This window comes from Beta vulgaris, chromosome 5 (genome assembly GCF_026745355.1).
Source record: "Beta vulgaris subsp. vulgaris cultivar EL10 chromosome 5, EL10.2, whole genome shotgun sequence".
In the NCBI taxonomy this organism is placed as follows: domain Eukaryota; kingdom Viridiplantae; phylum Streptophyta; class Magnoliopsida; order Caryophyllales; family Amaranthaceae; genus Beta; species Beta vulgaris.
The window spans coordinates 29,608-44,801 of NC_079206.1; the positions used below are offsets into that span (position 1 = coordinate 29,608).

The following is a 15,194-nucleotide window of genomic DNA, read 5'->3' on the forward strand; positions in this document are numbered from 1 at the left end:
TCATGAGCTAAACAAAAAGGTTAACTTTGGTTGTTAATCCACTAAGGTACAAAGATGTCCATTATTTCACTAAAATTCTACAAAGCCACGTGAAGATTGGTGTAGAGTAAAGTAATTTCTGATTTTTGGTTTACAAAATAAAAAGGAAAAAGAGAAAAATTCCATGGTCAATACTCCATTAATGTTGCCTTCTTCTTCACCGGTGAAGAAGAAGGCAACATTAATCTGTCACCATGTCATCACCCTCCATCCTTCTTCCTCTACCAAAAATCTGTCACCAATCCCTCTCCTTAGCTTCTACAAGCTAAAAATTCAGAACATTTACTTCAATTATCTCCCTCCCATCCACTGATTTTGTGTTCCCATTTTCACTATAAATAGCCATGGAAATCCATCACCAAGAACACCATCAACAAAAATTTCATCCTCTTTTCTCTTACTTCACCACCACCTACGAACCACCTTTTAAACACCACAAAATTCAGTCACAAACTCGCCGGAAAATGTAACCCAAAGGAGCCCTAAAATAAAACCCCAATTTTCTCTCTCTTTCTCTCCTCTATTTTTGGTTTTAAACACCACCACCACAGGTTGCCACCGGTCACGCGACGCTAATCTCTTTAGCCAATAGAGATTTTGGACATTTATTCTACTAGTGTTGCATCAGCCATTTAGCGTCCGCCGGCGGACGCTAATCTCTTTAGCGTCTGATCCTGCGTTTTTAGCGTCTGATGTTGGCGGACGGAAAGGAGTGACATTCTTGTTGTGTCAAATAACAATTAACATGCATAAACAAATCATAAAAGAATTAAGAAACTTAGAGAATATTCATTTTTTCATTTTTTCATTTTTTGGAGCTTACAATCAACACAATATGTTGCTAACTTTTTTTGGCTGAAGATTCTAATTGATTTCGTGAATTGATTGTGTCAATCTAGTTTGTCAAGTTATTAATGGTATTGCATATTCCATTTTTGACCTACTCATATGGTAAATTTCGTTGATTCTCCTTTAATTTTTCATTTTTTTATAAAAAAAATATTATTTTAAATTATTAAAAGGTATTTTAGTCACTTCAAAAGAGGACACCACACCTCCTCCTTGGCTTATATAATAGAGATTTGGACGAAAATGATGGATGTTAGTAAGGATCAAACTCTATTTGCCATTTGTTAAAAAAAATGTCTTAGGTTATGCATACATGACAAAAAAACCAATTTTAATTTATATGTGAACAAAAGGTCACCTACATAATACCTAATCAAAATTTTCTAGCTTTATCTTTATACTATGAGAAAAGGGAGGTGCAATGGTGTCCACTTTTAAAATTACAATTCACGATCAATGCAAATCGACGTAAATTTGACAAAAGAGTTTAAAGAAGGAAGTTCCCGAATATCCTAAACAATTCAAAGTCAACACAATTATATCAATGTAAATTTGTCAAAATATTTTTAAAGAAAGTGTACTATAAATTTAAAACGACATATTGAAAAACACATTGAATAAAACAAAATTAGAAGTGTGTTATCAAAATATATTAAAGGTAATATTGTATGTAAAAGTATGAGGAATGATTTATAATGTATTTAAAAATATATATTCTTTATCAATAAAATAAGACTCTTTAATCTTATCAAACATCGAATCATCAAATAGTTTTGATTTCAACTATATTGTTAGAAACTACAAAAGGTTAATTAGTAATATATTTATATAAAAAGTCTTCCTACATTATGTATGCTTGGTTGATTACTTGATTCAAGTTATTTACGGAGTACCTTTAAGATAGCACAATAAAAACAATGGAAGTTTCTAGGATGTTATAAACAATATAATTACTTGGAGAAAAATAATTAAAGAGTTTACTACAAAAGAATAACAAAAAATAATCTAATGCAATAAGTAAATAATTATTTTATCAAAAACAGTTCTAGCTTTATTCTAAAAAAAACAAACTAAAACACGGATAGTGTATATAGATTGCATTTGCAATCCCTGTTTGGCAAATAGAGTTTAGAGTTTGCCGTTAGAGTTTTAACTTTTTGCTCTGCATATTTGATTGTTGATTTGATAAATTTTTTTATACATGTTTTTGGTAACAATTAACTAATTGCTAAAAGTTTATTGCCATTTGTTTGTGTGAAATGACATTTATAGACATTTTAATATTTATGTATAATATCGTTATTAGATGCAAAAAAAATATTGAACATATTTTTACCTAATCTTCTAAAAAAAAACTCATATTAAGAGTCTTTTTTTTTTTCTTTTTGAGAGTCTTTATTCCAAAACTCTTTCTAAAACTCTATTTTATCAAACACCCCTTTTATAATTTTTGACTAGCCAACACTTTAAAAGTTGTCTGAAACTCTCTTTTTACTCTAAGGCTATGTTCGATTCACCTTATTTTTACTTATTTTAGATCTAATAAGATCAAATCAGATAAGTTTATATCAGATCAGATAAGTTCATATCATATCAAGCTTATATTTAAAAACTTATTATTGCTATTAATACTATTATTTACTAGTACATTTGTTCAAAAGGATTATTATTGTTGTTGTTGTACTTATTAATTATTAATATTGACAATTATTATTAATCTCGTTGTTATTATTATAAATGTCATTGTTATTATTATTTTAAGTTATTTTTTTGTTATTTAATAATAGAAAATTAAAAGCCACGTGTTAAGAACATAAGATTGGCACCAAAATAAGAAATATATAAAATATGGTAGCTCAAATTCATGACAACGAAACTACTAAGTTCAAAATTACATTTCAAAATAAGCTAAGTGCGAGATACTAATTATAAATTTAGATCTAGTATGCCTCTTCCTACCGAATTCCAAATCTCTCTAGCTATTTGAAGTTGCACACTATCCATTTCTTTCTTGCGCAAGTTATAGTTGTTTGTATATCTTATTTTATTTTATATGAAACAAAAGAGTTGAGTCTGCCGACTTCTCAAGTGTGAAACATTTTTCTTTAAGGAAAAGTGTGAAATATTTTATAAGTTCTCTTATAAAATAATGGCTTGGGTTATATAATTATTTTTAGTAATAATTATTATTATGATTATAATTATTATTAATAAAAGTTGTGTAGAAGTTGTGATAGAAATAAAATGATAATAATAATACTATAAATAAAATCTTATAATGTATTGTATAATGATGAATTACAAAGTAATAATATAATGTTAATAATATATTTTATAAAAGATAAGATCTTGTAAATCAAATCAAATTAGATCAGATTAGTTTAGAACTTCAGATCATATCAGTTTAGATCAAATCAGATAAAAAAAATAGGTTCAAATCAGATAAGATAAATTCAGATCCAAAAATTTCAGGTCAACTAAACATACCTAAGACTCTAATTGTCAAATACTAATATGATAGATTAGAGATGATGAGGACACATGTACTAATTCCCCCTCATCGCCTCACGTGATTTCGTAGAATAAACTAGTTATTAGGCCCGGGCTATGCCACAGGTAAGAAAAAATTTCATTTATTAATATTGTACTTTGGTAACACTGAATACAACTTGATCTAGTGGTTAAAATTTTAGTGCATGAACTTGAGGTCACATGATCAAAACCACATGGCACCGTTCCTCGTTTATGCACGTCTTTTAATACTTCCTCCGTTCCATTTTAAATGAAACGTTTGCTTTTTCACGCAACCCGATGCGCTTCTTTAGTCATTAATATCTTTAGTTTTGTATGCGTAAAAAATATAAAAAAGTTATAATTTGATAGTATGCATCGAGACGAATCTAACAAGATCCCACTTGACTATGTTTTTCTTTATATAATAACGATAAATTGGAGTCAAAATTGATCAATGAATAGTGTTATTTTACCCAATGTTTCATTTAAAACAGAACAGATGAAGTATATTAGTATAGATATCATGGCAAGGCCTCCCTCTTAATTGCACATTTTTGATGGCCTACCGTTATAGTAGACGGTCTACACCTCGAAAATAGAGAGTGGATTCGTAGAACCAATCTATACTCCACAAGTCCACACTCCACTACTCCAGCAGTAAAAGCATTCCGTATTTTCTCCATTTTCCTCAACATTATATCTTCTCTCATCACTGCCTACCATTTGCTTCAAGTGTCTCTCTCTCCTAAAAGTCAGCAACTGTGCAAAAATGGCAAATTAGAAATCAACCCAGAAAAGAGGTATTGTTAAATGACTTAAATCATATGCATTTCTATTTGTTTCCTTTTTGCCTCCCCTTTTTTTCTTCTTTCAAATGTGTGATTAATTAGATTTAAAAGTTTGAATTTGTGTTTTGTTTATGCTTATTAACCTGTTAAGTATATTTTTTTGCTTTTCCTGTGGTTTGTTTATTGTTTGTGTTTAGAATTTCTGGGATTTCAACATATTGCATTACTAAGTTACTGCCTGCTCAATGCAAATATTGGCATAAATGGGTTTGTGAGTTGTAATTTAAGCAAACAAGGAAAAGAGTTTTAAGTTGGGTGAACAATTTAAAATTTTGTTTTCGAAAATTGCTGATTGATCAAGATTCACTAGCTTTTGTTCAGATCCACTTCGAATAGACAACCAAGGACGAAAAGAATGGATTTCAATTGAGATACCGACAGAAAAAAGAACTTTTCTTTGCGCATAGAATTATCTTGGATAATGACATCTCTACCCTCGCTATGAAAGGTGGGGCTTGACAATCCACAGAGAGTAGTCAACGGTTTGATTTTTGGCTCAGTGTAATTAGCTCAAGAGTTACATCTTACATGTGTTCTTAGCGAGCTTTTAGGAACCTTAAAACTTAAATCTGCTTTTTACTTTTTCCGGTATATTTTATTACAACTTTGAGATCCTTTAGAAATGAGACAATGCACATGCTTCAGAAAGTGTTGACTTGCTTATATCCTAAATCTCACCTTTTTGGGCTTTTGTTAAAGTTCCCATCATTCCAAGAGTTGTTAAAGTTCATGTAATTAATACCAAGAAAAATAATCATATTATCAGATAACCTGGACTAGTACTCCGACTCTTATTTGTTCCTTATTGTATGACAAGAAATTAAGCCCATGGAAGAAAAGGATCCCATATAACTTTTTGGCTTACCTAAACGTACATATCTTGAATTTGTAGCTTCTGTAGTAAGTACTTTTCCGGTTAAATCTTGTCTTCAAGTTGAAAGTTTGTGAACGTTCTTGAAAAGGAAATACAAGTTTTTTTTTGATATGGCAAAGTCTTCCTCAGTCAGATATAATCAGGTTATTTCTAAGTTCTTTGAAGATTTACAACTGTATCTTCATCTGCTGTTATTTATAAGTTCTTTGAAGATTTTGGGATTCTTTTGTTTATTCTTAAGTGTAGTATGAAAGCAGGCATACTACATTATTCACTTGTCCTGATCTGTGCGTCTTGTAAAAAGTCTTTTGCTGTTTCCTTTCACCTTCAATTAGAACACAGATGCAGTATTCCATTTGTTTTCTTGTGCTTTTTATTTCCTGCTTCATTAGAAAGTAGAACCTTCTTTTGGTATGAAGTTTCTGCGTTTGATTGTCATTTGATATTGTAATAATTGATGAGGACTCTTACTTCTTGTTGTAACTTGTAAGCTGGCTACATAACCCTGGAAGATCATTTAGAAGCAAGTTTCCACTCTTCTAATCTCATAGTTCAGATCTCAACCACCTGCATCCAGCTCTTGAAGACTTTCTTGTGGCTTGATACTTTTGTGTGATTCATATTATGTTTAGACTGACATTCGATTCAATTCCTCCAAAGTAACTTAGTCCAACCCTTACATACTCGCATCCTGAGTCTAAGTAATATGGGCTCCTGCTATTCATGTGTTTTATCTGCCTTTTACTTTATGCTTGTTGTTATGTCAGTGATGAGTTTAAAATCTTCAATTCTTCATCTTTGTGCTTTTGGAAGTCATACAACATTATTGTCATAGGAGTACACACTAATCGTCCTATAACTTTTTTCCTTGTTCACAGGTATCTTTAGCCAATTTGTCTTCCAGAGCTTGCTAGCAGTGTTAACTTTTTGTCTGCCAAAATGACCGTGAACAATCTAAAACTGGGAGTACATGTGGTTGGTGCACATGATCTTATGCCAAAAGATGGGCTAGGATCATCCAGTGCATTTGTGGAGCTGCAATTCGATGGACAAAAATTTCGGACCACAATTAAAGAGAAGGATCTCAATCCAGTCTGGGATGAGAGCTTTTATTTCAATATATCGGATCCATCACTTCTCCCCCATCTTGTTCTTGACGTCTATGTTCACAATCACAACAGAGCCACAAATTCTAAGTCATTTCTTGGAAAGGTCTCCCTGAATGGGACTTCATTTGTTCCACATTGTGATGCAGTTGTCTTGCATTACCCCCTGGAAAAGCGTGGTATCTTCTCTCGCATTAGAGGAGAGCTTGGTCTCAAAGTTTATATCACTGATGATCCTGCCATTAAGTCGTCCAGCTCAATTTCTGCTGCTGAAAATAATGTAAGTGTAAATCACGCGCAGACTCCAAAACCCGAAGTGAGACATACCTTCCGTCATCTACCTAACACCAATCATTCACATTCGCATTCCCAATCTCATACCCATCCTCGTCATGATCATCATCATGGTTCTTCTGCAAAAGTTACTCATGAGGCAACTTATCAACAAGTTGAAGAGATGAAAATGAAAGCTGAAGCACCGCTACCCAAGATTGTTAGGATGCACTCTGCTTCCGCTGCACAACCAGTCGATTTTGCTCTCAAAGAGACTAGTCCATACCTCGGAGGGGGACGAGTTGTTGGGGGACGCATTGTTCATGCAGACAAAACTGCAAGCACATATGATCTTGTTGAACGGATGCAGTTCCTTTATGTCAGAGTTGTGAAAGCCCGTGACCTTCCTAATATGGATCTTACTGGTAGTGTTGACCCTTTTGTGGAGGTGAGAGTTGGAAATTATAAAGGGGTGACCAAGCATCTCGACAAAAATGATCATCCAGAATGGAATGTGGTGTTTGCCTTTTCAAAGGATCGGCTGCAGACCTCGGTTCTTGAAGTTAAAGTCAAGGACAAGGATTTAATTAAAGATGATTTTGTTGGCATTGTAAGGTTTGATTTGCATGAGGTTCCAACCAGGGTTCCCCCAGATAGCCCATTGGCCCCTCAATGGTACCGTCTTGAGGATAAGAAGAGTGAAAAGGTAAAAGGGGAGTTGATGCTAGCTGTTTGGCTCGGCACTCAAGCTGATGAAGCATATTCAGAAGCATGGCATTCTGATACAGCTGGTATTGATATTCAATCCTCTGCTGCTTCTGCACTTTTGCGCTCAAAGGTCTATCACGCTCCAAGGCTATGGTATGTTCGTGTAAACGTTATTGAGGCACAGGATTTGATACCTACTGAAAAGAACAGATTTCCAGAAGTTTTCTGCAAGGCACACATAGGTCATCAGATCATGAAGACTAAATCTGTTCAAGCTCGTACGCTGAACTCCCTTTGGAATGAGGATCTAGTATTCGTCGCTGCAGAGCCGTTTGATGACCATCTGATTATCACTGTTGAGGATCGTGTGGCTCCTGGAAAAGACGAGATCATTGGGAGAGTCATCATTCCCTTGACTCAGATTGATAGGCGAGCAGATGACCGACTCATTCCTTCCCGCTGGTTTCACCTTGAGAAGCCGGTTGCTGTGGATATTGACCAGCTGAAGAAAGAGAAATTTGCTAGTCGGCTTCATATTCGAGTGTGTCTTGATGGAGGTTACCATGTTCTTGATGAGTCCACTCATTACAGCAGTGATCTACGCCCCACAGCGAAACAGCTCTGGAAGCCCACAATAGGTGTCTTAGAACTGGGTATCTTAAACGCCGAAGGACTCCATCCAATGAAAACAAGAGACGGGAGAGGTACATCAGATACATATTGTGTTGCAAAGTACGGCCATAAGTGGGTTCGGACAAGAACTCTCGTTGACAGCCTCTCTCCAAAATACAATGAGCAATACACATGGGAAGTTTTCGACCCAGCAACAGTTCTAACAGTGGGTGTATTTGACAATTGTCAAATTGGAGGGAAGGAATCAAATGCAGGAAACAAGGATGTAAAGATAGGGAAGGTGCGGCTACGTATTTCTACCCTTGAAACAGGTCGTATTTATACACATTCTTATCCTTTGCTCGTTCTTCAACCAAATGGGGTCAAGAAAATGGGGGAGTTGCATTTAGCTATAAGGTTTTCCTGCACTTCATTTGCTAACATGATGTATCAATATTCTCGACCCCTTCTACCAAAAATGCACTATGTTAGACCCTTCCCAGTAATGCAGCAGGATATGCTGCGTTTCCAGGCCATGAATATAGTTGCTATGAGGCTTGGCCGAGCTGAACCTCCCCTTCGGAAGGAGGTGGTTGAATACATGTCTGATGTGGACGCTCATCTCTGGAGTATGCGGAGAAGCAAGGCAAATTTCTTCCGTCTCATGTCAGTTTTCTCAGGATTGTTTGCTGTGGGGAAATGGTCTGGTGATATATGCATGTGGAGGAATCCAATTACCACGGTCCTTGTCCACATTCTCTTTCTTATGCTTGTTTGTTTCCCTGAGCTAATCTTGCCAACTGTCTTCCTCTATATGTTTTTGATCGGGGTTTGGAACTATAGGTACCGTCCTAGGTACCCTCCACATATGAACATTAAGATCTCACAAGCCGATACTTCCCTTCCTGATGAGTTAGATGAGGAGTTTGACACATTTCCCACAAGCAAGAGCTCGGAGCTTGTGAGAATGAGATATGACAGGCTGAGAAGTGTAGCTGGAAGGATTCAAACCGTGGTGGGTGACATTGCAACACAAGGTGAGCGGTTCCAGGCTCTCTTGAGCTGGCGGGATCCACGTGCTACTGCCATCTTTGTGACATTTTGCCTTGTATCTGCTATTGTGTTGTATGTTACGCCATTTCAAGTGATTGCTGCTTTGACTGGGTTCTATGCCATGAGGCATCCTAGGTTTCGTTATCGCTTGCCTTCTGTGCCTATCAACTTTTTCCGTCGTCTTCCTGCTAGGACAGACAGTATGTTGTAAATTAATGGTCAGATATTTCAGGCCTATCATCCTATATCTTTAATTTTTGAACCGTTACGTTGGTCGAAGTTATTGTAGTATTTTACCTATAAAGCGGACAATCATTGTTTTATAATACTGTATTGTTGTCTCTGAGATAACAACAAAAGATCTAAGCAATATAAGGAATTTGTCAATTTGATACTACTATGTAGTTGCAATTTCTTCATGTAGATGTCGTGTACACTAGAGAAAATGATTGGAAATGGTTCGTGCTACTATTGGGCGTTAAAAATATTACATTAGGTCCTGTTCTTTCGGACTTATTTTCAGTTCAGTTAATTTCAGTTCAATTATTATTATTATTATTATTATTATTATTATTATTATTATTATTGTTATTATTATTGTCCCAAATTATTGCCCACCTAATAAATAATCGGACATGAGTGGCAGGCAGGCAGGTAATAACAATTAACATCCTTTCCCAAAGTGTCTTCAAACTTGATTTGATTTCTGTCCATGCGTTCACACGGTAAAGACGTATTATTTTTTAGGGGATATTATATTACTTCGTAGTATAAATATCTGCCTCATAACTTCAAATCCATGCTTCATTCATTATCTTCCGTTTTCTCTCTTTTCAGACACAGATCCATAGCCATTTATCTCCTTCCGTTTGCTTCAAGTAATCACTTATCATCACTTCCAGAGCCAACCCATTTGAGATCTTTCATAAATTTCCATAATTTGTCTTCTGGGTATCTGGGTCAATACCCCCTTTATCAACGATTTACGCTACAACACTCGATGGCAAGTCAATCTTCTGCTCAATCCAAATCAGTGTACGACTTCGTTGTCAAGGTTCGTTATACTTATCTGAGAATCACTTTTTTCCGCCTAATTCACTCTTCTATTTGTAATTGCTTCTAATATCATATGGAGTAGCTTTTACAACTTACAAGCTCCAGTTTTGCAGCAACTACAAGTAATACTTCTTTTAGGTTGGAAATTAATTTTTGTGCGATAAGCTTCTAATTTTCTCAAAGTTAGTCGCAGTTTTTATGATGTTGGCTTTCTGTTTGTAATCGGTTTCCAATCTCATGTTTACTGGGTTGTTAGTGGAATTTTTTCCTTTTTTTAGGTTTTGATAATTTTGTTTCATGAAACTTCAATTGGAGAGTTATTATTGTGTAGTACTGTAGTTGATGGGGTTCTGGGTGTAAAATTGAGGAGATTGGTGATGATTTTTTCTCCCATCTTCCTTTACTATTCTTTCTTATTTGTTGATTTATTAAATACATTATTTTTTTTCATTTAGGTAATGCTAAGAACTTGTTTGGTTCAAGCCATGGAATGAAATTAAAAATTAAAGGAGGGGAATTGTAATAAATAATAATTGTAATTTGTATCGGGTGTTTGGTTCAAGCCATGGATTTGAATAGGAACGGTAACTGTTACCACTAAGAAATGGATTTTATTTTTTGAGAGGAAAGGAAGGTAACAATTAAAGGGGGTCTACTACTACCAAGTTATGGTAATGGATTTAGGAGGGGTTGAACCAAACAAGAGGAAATTTGGAAAGGTAATTGGTTCCGTTTGTTGGAGTCCAAAAATGTTGAACCAATGCTCTCTAATTGTTAGGTTTCATCCTGGCGAATTAGTCTGTCCTTCTTTAATTAGAATGGTGCCATGATAAATTACATGTTGGCATTGTTGATAAAAAGATACCGTTCTTGTTACATTGCATGTTTAGGTTAATAGATACACCGCAAGCTTGTGTTCCTTTAATTTTTTTAAAAAAATTTGTTTTATACTTCACTATATGTCATGAATTTGCCATTATTTTCAAAAGGGAAGAAAGAATGGTTATTTGCAGTAATTTCTTATAAATTTCTGGAGTTGACATGCTCAGTGACAATTTGCAGGATGCGCGTGGAAATGATGTTGATCTTAGCACTTACAAAGGGAAGGTGCTGTTAATCGTCAATGTTGCATCACAATGGTATGATATGGATTATGGCTTGAACTGTCATTTTAGGTATTACTGTATATTGTAATTTCCTACTATAAGTGGCTTAGATAACTAAGGTAATGGTTCACCATTACATATATTTGTATTTTTCTACTATGAATGGTCCAGCTCCAGGACTACTATTTTTCATGTCGCATGGCATTCATAGTCATGTTATTCCAAAAATCCAACCACTTAAATTGACGGCCAAGAATCTCTAGCAATCTTTAGCAAGTCTAAATAGATAATTGATTTGACCAAAACAACCCTCATTCAGTCATTCTTAGTGAAATTGTGGAATTTTATGTCAAGTTATGGGAGAGCAGTTGATGGACACCAAGGATCTTATAGCATTCACCTTTCGTCTTGCAAGTCGAAAGAGTAACAGAAGTACGCCACTTCACTTTAGATACCTATTTTGCAAATCCGTGGTCAAAATTATATCCTGTCCCTGCTTCTAGTTGCACCCAACTGACTTGTCAATTCATGTCGTGCATTTGCATGGGTGCAGACATCTGTGAAACCGAATGTCTGAGATATAGGAATTGCAAATTTGCAATGAGCCTTCAACCATTTATTGGGCAGCCCTTGTCTTCTTCCTCCCCCTTATGTCCTCTTTCTTTTCCAAGGACTACATTTCCAAAAGCTCTGCTTTCTCTCCTCACCTTGTTCCAAAAGCAGATGATCTTTGCTTCTGCAGCTTTTATAACCAAAGTCCAGATCTTGCTTGTGGACTGTAACTTTGGTGTTGCCTTTGAATTTGAATTGGATGTGTTGCAAAGTGTTGCATTGTTGGCAACATTTGTTATTCATATATGTTACCTGGTAACTTCTTTTGAACATTTCAAAACAGCGAGCAACATTTCAAGAGAGTTTCAGCGCACGAGAGCATGGAACTTAACTAGTTGTCACTTGGATTATGCTTCTTATATGATACATGCTGCTTTGTTTGCCATCGTGCTTGCTGCTCTTCATTGATGGAAATCGCCAGAAATATATGTGCTTCATTCAATTGACTCATTTTCTCATTTGAGTGCAGTGGTCTTACCAATTCAAACTACCCGGAGTTGACTGCACTGTATGGAAAGTACAAGGACAAAGGTAGCTTGTTGTACTTGCTTTTTTTTTCTGCTGGTATTGTTATATAGAAGGTTAACCTTATGATTGTGCTAACTTGCAGGTTTTGAGGTCTTGGCATTTCCATGTAACCAGTTTGGCAACCAAGAGCCAGGGAGCAATGAGGAGATCGTGGAATTTGCATGCACTCGTTTCAAGGCTGAATACCCCATTTTTAACAAGGTTTTGTTCTCAATCATGCGTGAAAACCATTATAATCCATCAGTTAATATCTAAGATAAGCTGGGCTGGGTCTTCTTCATGCAATGAGAAGTGTGGTCCAATAACATGTCATAATGTACAATGTTGTTAAAGAGGGTGTTAAATTTTCTTCCGTTTTGCTGGTCTTCTTCATGCAATTTGTGAATTCTCTGATTTTTGTTAAAAATGTATGACCCCTTCTAAATATCTGATCTTTAACCAATCACAGGTCGAAGTGAATGGTAGTAATGCCGCTCCACTCTACAAGTTCTTGAAATCAAGCAAAGGCGGGCTTTTGGGAGATGGAATAAAATGGAATTTTACCAAGTTTCTCGTTGACAAAGAGGGAAATGTTGTTGATCGCTATGCACCAACTACGTCCCCATCGAGCATCGAGGTAAAACTTAAAATCTAGCTTCACTACTTGAATTACAATGTTGTGGTTTGCAGTGCTGGTGATAACCATGTATTATTACTGCTTTTGCAGAAGGACATAAAGAAACTGCTGGGCATCTCATAAAGGGCTGGCTTAGCAGGCATGTTGGCTAAGATATGATTCCATATGAATAAGGGTGGTGATCATGAACATCATCCTCTGTATTTCATCCGCTTCTTTACATGCAGTCAGCGGTATTATAGTTTTTTATGTATACTTGTCTGGTATTGTGCTTTGTTTGTCAGATTTGTGTCATGTTATACTGTAAACTTTGCTTGATGTTTATTACGCTACACAGTTAAAAAAAAAAGGGTTTATGATTACCCCAATAAATCCTCACTCCAGGTAGTGCTGTATAGCACATTAGCTACCCCACCTTCCTTTTCAATACTCATTTTGTCTCTGGTTGTATTTGGCTACTTAACTCCTCTTTATCATGTTGGTGTATAAGTTGTCAATTTTAACAAATGAGTATAAAAATTAGGTTCATGTAACAAATTTTACATATAAACTTAGCTTCGTTTGTTCATTAATCTCTTCTTTCTTGTAGGAGGGATGTATATGGCAAAATGTGGCTTTTTCTCCATTTGTTGGTTGTATCTCGTTATATTATATCTAGGTTTTTTACTCGTGTATGATGCACGTGGGTTTTTTTTTTTTTTTTGCTCAAATAGATTGTTTACAAGATATAAATACGTTAAATCATTAAAAAACTTAAATTTTGAACAGATTGTTTATAGATAAGCAACCGGTAATACGTGGATCGAAATTGATGCTGATTTTTTTTTTGTTGTCATTGTAAAACAAATAACAATGGGGTTAGTGTCATACGTGGTATGAACACCTTATCACCTATGTACATTTTACTTTCAATTATAATGATTGCTTCGATGATTTGCAACCCTAAGTGTTTTTTCGGTAAACATGGCGTTTCCTTCATTACCTAATAGTGTTAAACATATTACAATCCGAAAGTAATTGTTCCGAACAAAACTAGGGGGAAGGGGGAAATCCTAGTTACAATGATATCTCCATCTATGGTCCTACACGTTTTTGCCATGTTATCCGCCACCTGATTGAACTGCCTGCTACAATGTTTAATCTGAATATTCGGCCTCTTGCTAAGCCACAGCCTGCACATGTTGATCAAATTGGAATATAAGTTAGAATGCCCCCTGCAAGGAGCTCAGTTGCGTCCTTACAATTGGAGTATATGATAGCCTTGAGGAGGCTATACTTCACCGCAAGTCCAAGGGCTTCCAAAATTGCTAAAAGTTCCGCTGCAAGAGAATTATTAGTGTAAATATTTTTCCCAAAACCCCATACCCAATGACCATAACCATTCCGAATCAAAACCCCCCCCCCAAATCCCAGCTCCCTGAAATGTATCAACAAAAGACGCATCCACATGGATCATTAAAAACTCGTGAGGATGGACAAATACTGGAGGATCATAAGTTGCGGTACTCGTACCTGTGGCGAGGATAAATTCCCTCACTCTTCCAAGAGCCCTAAGACAAATAACCTGAAAGGTGGAGGGCTTCAGGTTTTTGAAGACGCATTCATTTCTATCCTTCCAAATCTCATGGCAGAGGTATGGGAACACACAGTCCCAAGGTAACTCCCGAAACGTATCTGTGGAGTGCATATTCTCCCTAAACCAAAGTCTAAAGTATGCGTGTGAACCTAGAGTCATCCCCATATATTCCCAAACTTCTCTACTTTTGGTACAATCCCGAGTAATATGAGCACTATGTTTGAGGTGGCCTTGACCTAGGACAAGAAGCATCGAGGGTCATACCCCTAATTGCTAGTAAGTGCCTATGAGGAATTCTATCATGTCAAACTAACCACATAAAGAATTTGATTTTAGGTTCACATTTTCCCTTCCAGATCCACGAAAGATCTTCCTCAGCAAGGGCTCCGGGGATTTGGGCCATGTAGGCTCTTTGCAATACGAACCCTTTATGGTTGACAAAGCTTGGAATAAGGAGGTCCGCAAGCGAGTTATGAGTAGGGGTAATGGTACTAAAGATACGATTTTCGAGGCAGCTGGAGAGAGAAAGAGTTAAGGAAGAGAGGTCCCATCGTCCTTGACGAACCAGGCTGTGAACTTATCTAGCACTTTCCTCCAGACTAAGGGGACCCTGGATCCACCTGCACAGAGGACCTATTGCAAGCCAATCATCATGCCAGAAGTCAATGCTTCTCCCATCCCCAAGGTTCCAGGAGCTATTCTCCTGTAAAAGGTCCCAGCCTTGTCCAGTGTTTTTCCAAATTACCGATCCATTCCGGAACTCAGTTACCCGATTTTTATACATGTATTTAAAGCGGATACATTGTTGGGCTAGATTAGGTTGA

At 36.1% G+C, this 15,194-nt stretch overlaps 2 protein-coding genes across 3 annotated transcripts; both read left to right on the forward strand.

Annotated features, from left to right (window-relative positions):
• The first annotated feature begins 3,967 nt into the window (after nucleotides 1–3,967).
• Nucleotides 3,968–9,273, forward strand: LOC104907859 (FT-interacting protein 3). Of its 2 annotated transcripts, XM_048645290.2 has the most exons (3): nucleotides 3,968–4,202; nucleotides 6,003–8,565; nucleotides 8,667–8,827. In XM_048645290.2, exons 2-3 carry the CDS (start codon nucleotides 6,064–6,066, stop codon nucleotides 8,676–8,678), a joined length of 2,514 nt encoding a protein of 837 aa, XP_048501247.1. In that variant the 5' UTR covers nucleotides 3,968–4,202; nucleotides 6,003–6,063; the 3' UTR covers nucleotides 8,679–8,827. The 2 variants fall into 2 exon arrangements, with proteins under 2 accessions (XP_048501247.1, XP_010695175.1); XM_010696873.3 differs by having other exon boundaries at nucleotides 6,003–9,273.
• Nucleotides 9,274–9,660: 387 nt separating this feature from the next.
• Nucleotides 9,661–13,419, forward strand: LOC104907858 (probable phospholipid hydroperoxide glutathione peroxidase). The gene is made up of 6 exons (XM_010696872.4): nucleotides 9,661–9,930; nucleotides 10,995–11,071; nucleotides 12,120–12,181; nucleotides 12,261–12,379; nucleotides 12,627–12,794; nucleotides 12,885–13,419. Exons 1-6 carry the CDS (start codon nucleotides 9,676–9,678, stop codon nucleotides 12,915–12,917), a joined length of 714 nt encoding a protein of 237 aa, XP_010695174.3. The 5' UTR covers nucleotides 9,661–9,675; the 3' UTR covers nucleotides 12,918–13,419.
• The last annotated feature ends 1,775 nt before the right edge of the window (nucleotides 13,420–15,194 follow it).

Coding starts and splice junctions, on each gene's coding strand:
- LOC104907859 (XM_010696873.3), top strand. CDS start 6,064: ATGACCGTGAACAATCTAAAACTGGGAGTACATGTGGTTGGTGCACAT.
- LOC104907858 (XM_010696872.4), top strand. CDS start 9,676: ATGCTTCATTCATTATCTTCCGTTTTCTCTCTTTTCAGACACAGATCC. Junction 12,182..12,260: donor TGGAAAGTACAAGGACAAAG/GTAGCTTGTTGT, acceptor GCTAACTTGCAG/GTTTTGAGGTCTTGGCATTT. Junction 12,380..12,626: donor AATACCCCATTTTTAACAAG/GTTTTGTTCTCA, acceptor AACCAATCACAG/GTCGAAGTGAATGGTAGTAA.